The following is an 11,134-nucleotide window of genomic DNA, read 5'->3' on the forward strand; positions in this document are numbered from 1 at the left end:
GACTTGATGGCACTTAACACCAACAGTCTGACCAAGCAGACTACAGGTATATCTTGTAGATATTGAAGGTTCCATTCTAGACCACCACAATAAGCATATATCACAATAAAGCAAGTCATATGAATTATAAAACTTCTATTGCATAGGTAATAGATTATAGTATAGTGTAAACATAACTTCCATAATTCATATCACTCTAGCAATTGACTCTTACGTTATAATAAAGATTCCTCTGAATGTTTCCAACGAGGGCAGAGTCATCTTTCATGTGCAATGCTGGTTTCTTAATGTTCAGTAATGTAATATATATGCATACTGAGGAGTTCTTATTTGTATATGAGGAGATCTCTCTGGTAGCGTAGTGGTTACGAAACAGGCTGCAAACCTTAAGGTCAGCAGTTCAAAACTACCAGCTTTTCTGCAGGGGAAAGACGTAAAGATTTACAGCCTAGGAAACCCTGTACAGGGTCGCTATGAGTAGGAACCAACTCCACGACACACAACAACAACAACAATGTTGCAGTAATTAAAGCTCTTGACTATTAATGAATAGCTCAGTTTGAACCTACCAACTGCTCTGCAGAATGGAGAAAGATGTAGCAGTCAGATTCCTTAAAGATTTACAGCCTTAGAAACCCTGTGGAGACGTTCTACTCTATCCTATAATGTTGCTGTGATTTGGAATTAACTTAACAGCAATGATTTTGTTTTGGTTTTTGTTTGTATGTTGTTGTTGTTAAGTGTCATCCAGTCAATTCTTACTCATTGAAATCCTCTACGGAGGGGCTGGTGGGTTTGAACTGCTGCCACTTTGTAGTACAAACTTACCTAGTGCTTATCCTACAATGTTGTTAAGTGGTGTCAACTCAGTTCTGACTCAGTGACCCTAAATCGGTTTTAAGGAGTGGCTGGTGAGTTTGAACCACTGACCTTGCAGTTCAAAATGACTTTGTGGTCTAGTGCTAATCCTACAGTGCCACACAAGGACTCCTACATTGTTGTTGTTAAGTGTCATCAAGTCAATTTTGACACATAGCGACCCTGTACAGGGTTTCTGAGGAGAAGCAGCTGGATTTGAACCACTAAACTCATGGTTCGAAGTCTAGTACTTATCCAACAGTGCCTCACCAGCACTACATATGTACCCTTAAAATAAAAACCTGAATACAAAGACCCACTGATGTCAAGTTGATTCTGTCTCATAGCAAAGTTATACAGGGTTTCTAAAAGTGTAACTCTTTACAGAAGCAGATAGCATAATTTTTCTCCCTTAGGGTTGAACCACTGGCCTTGTGGTTAGAAGTCCAGTGCTTATCCTATAGCACTTATTTTCTGTCTCTTCTATGGTGATTGTTTCCTAAGCAGTATAAAACTAAAATTATTCAGAAATTTTATTTTGTTCCCTATCTCAAAGTCTGGTAGTCTGGAGTCATTAAAGGAGGCATTGATATTATTTAGTTCATTCCCAAAATATGATTCATGATCTCAGCTCTTCTAACAGAGGATTTTGCGGTTTTTATATTCATTTTTCCAGCAGTAGGAAAAGTCTCATAACTTAAATCCTTGGATTCACTATATTAGCAATAATACTAAACGTGCACATGAAAGTTTAACACATGGATGGACACAAAATGGGTTATTCTTATAATAACATACTTTCCTGACTATAATAGCAACACATGCCCATTTGAAAATTTATAAAAATCTTAAAATTGTAAAATAAATAATAAAAATAAGTCATAATCTTACTGTCAAGAGATAGCAACTATTAACATGTTGTGTATTTTTTTGTCCTCACATTTGTGTATAAATACAAGGGGCCTTCCACCTGTTGGTGGAAAAAAATTTATCTTTTATTTTCATGATTTTCGTGAACTGTTTGAAACCCTCTCATATATATGCACATATATTAATGATAAAAGACAATTTATTTTATTCAATTTCAGTGAATTTTCTAAAGTCATTTCTGCATTTTATAGGCAAATATCCTGTTGCTTATTTATCTTATTAATCTGAGTAATCAATTTTCTTCTTATTTATACATAGAAAATAGATATGCTTATCTAAAGGGCATGCAATGAGTAATATGCTTTATCTAGACAAGAGATAAATACTTAAAGTGAAAGGCTTATTACATTTTTAAATGCTGTTTGTTATTACGGCTTCATTACTTCTATATTGTTGTTGTTAAGTGCTTTTTTGTTGGTTCTGACCATAGTGACTCCGTATATGGAAGCCCAGATGTGGCACTATGGGTTAATGCGCTGGACTGCAAAGTCAGTTTGAACCACAAATTTGGTGGTTCAAGCTCAACAGCCGCTCCTAGGAAACTCTACATAGGGTTGCTATAGGTCACAGACACAACGGCACTTAACAGCAACAAGAATCGGTTTCCAAGGTGAACTGATGAGTCTGAAATACTGCTCTTTCCTACAGGGCCACACCAGGATAGCTTAAAGGCATATCAAAATCTAAAATCCAGTCCACTGTCATCAAGTCAACTGGCTTGATGTCAAGCGGGATGATGAAAATTTGGGACAAAATTTACACACCCAAGCAAAAAGTTCTTGTTTCAAATTTCCAGTTCCAAATTTTAATCAGTAATTTAGAATGTAGTAGTTTTGTTATTAAGTGCCATAGAGTTTGGTCAGACTCATAGTGACCCTGTATAGGGCTTCTGAGGCTTTTAAATTTTTAAATTTACACAACAGACAGTCTCTCATCTTTCTCCCACCGAGCAGCCAGCAGGCTTGAACCATGGACCTTGTGGTCTTCAATTCAGTGCTTATTATAATGACCTTTCTTTAAATTATTAGGAAAATAAGCTATTTTATTTTCGGAAATAATTTTTTTTTTTTTTTTTTTTGTTTACTGAATTGGAGAAAACTAACAGAGATTAGATTATTTGTAGCTTCAAGTCAGTGAATTAGTGTTAGAGATTTCTATGGAAAACCCAGCAATCAGTAAGGGCAAAGAGGGCATGTCTCAGCATGTGGGTAAATAGACTTAGACATCTTCATTACAGGAGAGGTCTGAGAACACAATGATAGAGAAGCAGAACTTAAATTTGTATAAAGGGAAAGGAAAAATAGAATAAAGAGAAAATCTTGGTGTGGTACTATAGCACAAGCACTGGATTGTTAATTGCTAGGTTGGTGGTTCAAACCCAGCAGCTTCTCCTTGAAACCCCTTTACAGAATCACTAAGAGCATTGAATCACTTGGCAACACTTAATAACAACAGCAAGAAGGACAAATGTCACTGTGTGACCAGGTCCTGGAAAAGGACACTAGTTAAAAAGTAGAGGATCAACAGAAGAAAGGAAGATGATAAATGAGATGGATTGGCACAGGGCCTGCACCAGTGAGCTCAGACATAACAATTGTGAGAATTCTTTTGTGCATAGGATCACTATGAGTCAAAACCAACTCAACGACACCTAATAACAATAACTACAGAAAATAGATTTGATGCAGCAGTTTGGGGGAAATGGTCAAGAAGAACTATGAGGACATCTGCACTGTTAGTCCCTTTCTTGGATATTAATGTCAACAAGATTCCCTCCAAATAGTTTGATTTTTCCAATCTGTTTTTCTTACAAATCCTGTTCATTTTTTAAAAGTTAATATTAAGCAACTCTGACTCCATGTCATTTTTGTAAGCTTCTTTAGAAAAACAGAGTTTGTATTAAGAAATCATCTTTTCGAGTCCCAAATGCTACTTGACTTTCAAATGATACATATTTAAAGCCATTTGTAAATGCTAACTATTTTATGTAAATTTAAACATTAGGTGCTTCTAAGGTGCATTCTGATTGTACTTCCTCCAAGACAGACTAGTCTGTTCTTCTGGCACTCCATAAGACTTTCAATATTCTTCATTAACACTGTAATTCAAGTAAACCACTTCTTCTCCAGTCTTCCTTATTCCCTGTATAGTTTTCACACGCATATGAGGTGATTGAAAATACTATGACTTGGGTCAGGTGTACCTTAGTTCTCAAGGTGACATATTTGTTCTTTCACATTTTAAAGAGGTTATTTTGCATTAGATGTGCCCAATGCCTTAATACACCATTTGATTTCTTGACTGCTGCTTCTATAAGTATGGGTTGTGGATCCGAAATACTTGACAATTTCAATATTTTCTCCTTATCATGGTGATCCAGTTGTGAGTTTTGTTTTCTGTACATTGAGTAGTGATCCATACAGTAGTCTTCATCAGTAAGTGCTTCAAGTCCTCTTCATTTTCAGCAAGCAATGTTGTCTTGTGTATATTGCAGATTGTTAATGAGACTTTCTGCAAGCCTGATGCCATGTCCTTCTTCAAATAGTCCTTCTGATTCTCAGGTTATTTACTCAGCATACAGATTAAATAAGCATGGTGAAAGAATGCATCCCTGATGCAGAACTTTTCTAATTTTCAACCACTCAGTATCCTCTTCTTTTGTTTAAACAACTACCTTTTGGTCAGTGTACAGGTTTCTCATGAAGTTTTCTGGCATTTCCGTTCTTTACAATATTATCAACAGTTTCACACAGTTGAATGCCTTTCCATAGTCAATAAAGCACAAGTAAACATCTTTCTGGTATTCTCTACTTTGAGTCAAGATCCATATGATACCAACAGTGATAGCCCTCATCCCATGTCATCTTCTGAGTCCAGCTTGAATTTCTGGTAGATTACTGTTGGTATACTGCTACAACCTTTTTTTTTTTTTTTTTTCTGATGTAATTCAGAAAAATTTTACTTGCATATCTTAATAATATTATTTGATCTTAATAATATTATTTGATAATATCATTCTGTAGGGTTACCTTTCTTTGAAATAGGTATAAATATGGATCTCTTCCAGTAGGCTGATCCTGTAGTCTTATAAATTTCTTGACAAAGACTAATGAGTACTTCCAGAAACATTCCTGTTTGTATACCATCAATTCTTGTAGCCTTGTTTTCCACTAATGTATTCAGTGCAACTTGGACTTCTTTTTTGGATACCATCAGATTTTGATCATATGCTACCTTTTAAAATGGCAGAACATTGACCAATTCTTTATGGTACAGATAGTCTACGTATGCCTTCCATCATCTTTTGATGTTTTCTGCTTTGTTTAATACTTTACTCATAGAAATCTACAACATTGCAAGTTGAAGCTTTTTTCTTCTTCTTCTTCTTCAAGTTCTCTCAACATGAGAACTTCTGAGTGTGTTCTTCCTTTTGGGTTTCTAACTTCAGCTCTTTGCACATTTCATTGTAGTACTTTATTTTGATTTCTCGGTTTGCCCTTAGAAACTTTCTGTTCATCTCTTTTACTTCATCATTTCTGTCATTGTTTTAGGCACTCTATGTTCAAGAACAAGCTTCAGAATTTTTCTGACATCCGCTTTGTGATCTTGTTGCTAAGTGCTGTTGAGATGGTTCTGACTTACAGAGACCTTGTACAGGGAGCAGAAAATGGGTTTGAATCGGAACCTACTCCACGGCACATAACAACAACAACAACAATTAATAAATGTTAGGTTGGGGTAAACTGAAAAGATTTAATTTTCTAAATGACATAGTTTTATCAAATTTTTATTAATAACTGACAGTTTTATCTCTTTTTTATTTATCATTTATAGACTTTTACATTTAGTTATTAAATATTTCAACATACAGAAGTGCATGAAGCAAACATTTAGCCATATTTGCTTCAGTTTCTTGTTTTGTAAAAGAAATAAAATGTCACAGATCGACCAAAATCTCTTCGTCTCCCCATTCTGACATGAGTGAACTTGATTCCCTTTAAGTTTGTAGGGGCAGCTGAGAATAGCAGGTTGCCTGTAGACAGTCTGACTCCTGAAGAGAGAGGCAGGAAGGTATTAAATAAAACATGCTCAGCATCTTCTCCCAAACTCACCAGTAAGACATATAGCTGTACCACTTTTGCTTATTGTGAAGAAATTTTGCCAGAAGAGACTAGAAGTGTAATTCTAAATTTAGGTCCCTTCAGTTGGGGGAAAAAAAAAAAAGCCAGAGAAAAATAGTCCCCAATCAATGAATACATATCCTTTTACAACTAATGTTTAATCTATTCAATTTTGTCTTTTTGAGATGTCTTCATTAATAAGTCATATAAATAATTGATTAATTTATTTTCGCTATTGTGTGGCACTGTGGGATAACACCACACTGGACCACAAAGTCGGTTTGAACTACAAGGTTGGTGGTTCAAACTCACCAGTCGCTCCTTGGAAACCCTATACTGGGTCGCTATGAGTTGGAACTAATGCAACGACACTTAACAACAAGATCAGAGTGGATGTCAGAAGAAATTCTGAAACTTGTTCTTGAATGTAGAGTAGCTAAAGCAAATGAAAGAATTGATGAAGTGAAAGAGATGAACAGAAAATTTCTAAGAACAGATTGAGAAGACAAAATAAAGTATTACAATGAAATGTGCCAACGTGGCACTTAACAACAACATTACTAAAGTAGTGGAATCCTGGTGCAGCACTGTAGGATAAGTACTAACATGCTAACCAAAAGGTCTGTGTTTCAAACCCATCAGCCAGCCATTTCTCAGAAACTCTATATAGGGTTGTTATGATTCAGCGTTTAACAACAACACAGGTGGCAGTATATGAAGGCAGTTGTGATTCAGTGGTAGAACTATATCTTCCACGTGGTGCACCTCATGCACAATGACCACCCATCTGCCAGTGGAAGCTTGCCTGTTGCTGGGATGCTGCACAGGTTTCAGCTAGCTTCCACATGGTAAAAACTAGGAAGAATGGCCTAGTGATCTACCTTATGAAAACCAGCCATTGAAAACCCTAGAGCTAACAGTGACTCCACCTGCAGTGCATCATGTAGATGGTTAAGAACCAGGCAGTGTTTTATTTAGGAAGACATGAGGACAACATGAGCTTTACTGGCCTGATGGCAGCAAATGGCAAGCAATGTAGTCATATACTTCTAAGCAGCTTGGGAAGAGGGAGAGGGATTGCTGACCACAGCATTGCAGGATAATGCACCGGACTGCAAGGTCAGTTTGAGGTATGAAGTCAGTGGTTCAAATTCTTCAGTCGCTCCTTGGAAACCCTATACAGGGTCACTGAGAGTAGGAACTGTCTCAACAGCACTTAACAACAAAAATAATAGTATGAATGCAAATAGAAGTAGAATATAATGGAAATTTTCCATGAACAATTTGAGTCTCCCTAGTATGAGTCCAGGTGTGGCACTGTGGGATAAAGCACTGAACTACAAGATCAGTTTGAACCATAAGGTTGGCAGTTCATACTTATCAACCACTCCTTGGAAACGCTATATAGGGTCATGATAAGTTGGAGCTGACTTAATGGCACTTAACAGCAACAACAACAGTATTCCTATCAAGGAATCCTGGTGTGGCACTGTAAGATAAGCACTGCACTGCTAACCAAAAGGCCAGCAATTCAAACTCATCAGTCTCTTCTTGGAAATCCAATATATAGTTGTTGTGAGTCAGAACTGACTCGATGGCACTTAACAGCAACAACATTCCCATCACGGCCTGTTTCAGACCACTGACCTTGAACTGGCTTGTACAATTCCTAAGTATTTGACAGCTGACTCTGACCAGCCAGTATGGGTCACATCCAGAGCATCATTACATGTGTACACAATAAGTATTCTGATATATGAATAAGCCAGATTTTATGTTTAGTTTTTCATTATTACAAGAAATGTTTTGATAAATATTTCATACAGATGTCTCTAGACTGCATACTTGAAAGTAGTTTCCCAATTCATAGGATACTCCCCTTTTCAGTTTTACTAGTAATATTATCTGAATTGGTTTTACTAGTTCCACCAATAGTGTATGAAAGTTTCTACAAAACCTGATCTTCTCAGACTTAGTAATTACTAGAAGTATGATGAAGGATGTGATATAAAAACTGAATTAATTTTATTTAATACATTTATATAGTCCTCACAGAAATATTCAGGGATATAGACTATTGTTATCCCCAGCTTAAAGACTGGAAAATTTATACCATTACTGCATTTCAAACCTAGGTTTTCAGACTTTCAAGTTTATACTTTTGATACTATAGAATTCCACAACTTTTCATTATATATCACCAAAGATACTGTCTTATTATAAATAATTAGTGTGTCTGTTGTTAAGTGCCATCTATACTGACTATGGAGTCCTGGTGTGTCACTGTAGGATAAGCACTCCACCTCAAGGTTGGTTTGAACCTCAAGGCCAGTGGTTCAAACTCACTAGCTGCTCCTCAGAAACCGTATACAGGGTCACTATGAGTCAAAACTGACTTGATGGCACTTAATAACTTAGCGGATATAGTGACCCTGTTTAGGGTTTTCCAAGGAGCAGTTGGTAGTCTGAACCTCTGACCTTGTGATTAGCAGTCCAGTGCTTATCCTTTCTTGCAGCATAACACCAGGACTCCTTATAAACATTGTTGTTGTTGTTGTTAAATGCCAGTGCCGTTGAGTCAATTCTGACTCATAGCAACCCTCTAGGGCCATAACAGGAGTCTCTTATAATAATGGACACTAAAAAATATTTATGAATTCATGACTAAGGCATTGTTTTCATTATTTTGAATATGTTGCAAATTGATAAACTGACAAAAATTAGGAAATAGTCTATGCAAAATTAATCATTTTTTGGCTCATAGATTTCAATTCAAGTGATTTCTCCAATATATGAAAACAATGTATCACAGAACCAAAATTTAATTCAGCATCACCATTCTATTTTATTTACATATGATGTCACAGACTGGTGAGTAGAAAGCCAGGCTGTGCTTGAGCACTTATGATAAATGACTTTTTGTGGAAGTTGGTTTAGAGCCCAGAACTGTTCAATCTTTTTCACCCATAGTCTGGATAATAGAAGAGGAAAAATATTCATTAAGTTTGCATTTGACAGAAAGCAAGGAAAGCAAAAAGGAAAAGGACCCAGTAACTTAATTAGTGGATCTGGGATTCAATAAGGTTTTAGCATAATAGACAAGCATTAAGTAGCAAATAATAGAATCTGGTAGAACTGATTATGAAGAAAAATATTGCAACTCTAAGATAGTAAATAGAGGGCTAATATGATGCCTGGTTTATTAATATGCTTGTCAATATTCATTTAAGTTATGCTGTCTTCTTCTTTTGAGTACACTGACTTTTATGTTAGTATTAAGTTTTAATAGTTTTATTCTTATCTTTCCAGATTACTCAAAGACTATCCTGGTTTTGTGTTTACCCCTCGCTCAAGGGAGGAGCTTCCTCAAAACTTCCCCATTGAAATTCCTGGAATCTGTCATTTTCTTGATGCGTATCTACAAGGAACAAATTCAAAACCATGGTTCCAAAAGAGAGATGTTGAGGATGGCAATGCTAACTTTTTAGGCAAAGCATCAGGAATAGATTAATGAAATGTATACCTGATAGTAAGTCCTGGGCGTTTGACTCTTTTGAGGATGTCTGGAAACTTGGAAAGCACTTTGACATTGCAGATGGCTAAAAAGCAGTACCAAATGATCGAGAACTTAAGTCATGATCTATGTTTTCTCCCACTTTAATATGACAAAAAAATGTATTCACTCAGTATTTTATCTCTGCTGTTAAAAACAACAAAAATGTCTCAACAATTTACTCTTTGAGGCAAATTCTGTTATATAACAATCACTACCTGTACTCAGAATTGAACACGCTGTACATATATCTGGTCATTGTAGTGAACTATAAGAAGTAATGGAGTTGCTTGCAGTCTTGTGCCCTGGTGGAATGCCATGGTTACTAAAATATGCTTGTGATAGTGTTGCCTTAAAAAAGCTTTTTGAATAGAAAATATAGTCTTTAATACAGTCATTTATTTCAGCTCTGCATTTTATTATTATGTTTTGTCATTATATCTGTTAGCATTTACAGCAAAGTAGACTGATATGTTATTATCTTTTCTTTTTTTCTTTTAGAAAATAAGCAGTTATGAGTCAGATTCAGTATAAATATGAAATAGATCTTCTGTAAATATCAATGATTATTTTTAGTTCTTAAAGTTACAAAGATTTTCCATAACATAATATGTATGACAATAAATATTTCTTTCACTTGATATTCATTATCTTTTCAAATTTTACACATGGTAAAAGCTGTTTTAGGAGCCCTGGTCAAACAGTCATTAAGTGCACAAATGATTATTCCAAAGGTCAGCAGTTCAAATTCACCAGCTGCTCCATGGAAGAAAATGCAATAGTCTGCTTTCATAAAGATTTGCAGCCTTAGAAATCCTACAGGGCAGTTCTACTCTATCTTACATGGTATTATTAGTTGGAATAGGACAAAGAATACACACCCATACATAATTTCTTACCTTCAAACTTCCAGTTACAAATTCTAACCAGTAATTTGAAATGTAGTTTAATGACCACTATATATTTCTTTCCTTTTAATGTTATGACATTCACTTTATTTTAATAGAATAATGTATTTTAGGATACAATTTTCTAAATTTGATTTACTTTTACTGAAATGAGGAAAATTAACAGATTAGATTAGATATTTATAGTTTCAGGTTAGTGGATTAGTGTTAGAGATTTATGTCGTTGACCCAGAGATCAGTAGGAACATAAATAGCTTGCTGCCCAGAGCATGTAGGTAAATTGTCCTATAAACTCCTAATTATAGGAGATGTCTGAGAACAAAATTATAGAAAATCAGGACTTAAATTCTATAATGGAAAAGGATAAGAGACTAAATGGAAATAGAAGAGGTGCCACAGAAAATAAGAAATTATTTGGTTTGGGTTTGGAAAGACTATTTTAATTCATACTAGCAATTTAATTCATAATAATTCATTTTAATGATAGGAACAAATTATTGAGGTTAAAAGAGAAGTATGGCTTATTTTAAGGAGCTCTGATGTAAGGTTTGATTTAAGGTGCCGTACTTGAAGAGTTTGGCTGCTAACACAAAGGTCAGCGGTTGAAATTCACCAGCTTCTCCTCAGGAGAAAGATGTGGAAATCAGCTTCTGTATAGATTTATAGCCTTGAAAACACTGTAAGACACTTTTACTCTGTTCTATAGGATCTCTATGAGTCAGAATTGACTTGATGGCAATTAATTTTTCATTAAAGAGTCCTGC

General features: G+C 35.4%; 1 protein-coding gene across 1 annotated transcript in view; it reads left to right on the top strand.

The window, feature by feature from the left end:
- The window catches only part of GUCY1A3 (guanylate cyclase 1, soluble, alpha 3), a 48,639-nt gene extending 38,829 nt beyond the window's left edge, over nucleotides 1-9,810 (top strand). The window contains exon 8 of the mRNA XM_006867906.1: nucleotides 9,219-9,810. Within this exon, the coding sequence (XP_006867968.1) occupies nucleotides 9,219-9,420 (202 nt within the window). The 3' untranslated portion in view covers nucleotides 9,421-9,810. The remainder of the gene's footprint in view (nucleotides 1-9,218) is intronic.
- The last annotated feature ends 1,324 nt before the right edge of the window (nucleotides 9,811-11,134 follow it).

The sequence above is a fragment of the Chrysochloris asiatica genome, unplaced genomic scaffold (genome assembly GCF_000296735.1).
Source record: "Chrysochloris asiatica unplaced genomic scaffold, ChrAsi1.0 scaffold00112, whole genome shotgun sequence".
Classification (NCBI taxonomy): domain Eukaryota; kingdom Metazoa; phylum Chordata; class Mammalia; order Afrosoricida; family Chrysochloridae; genus Chrysochloris; species Chrysochloris asiatica.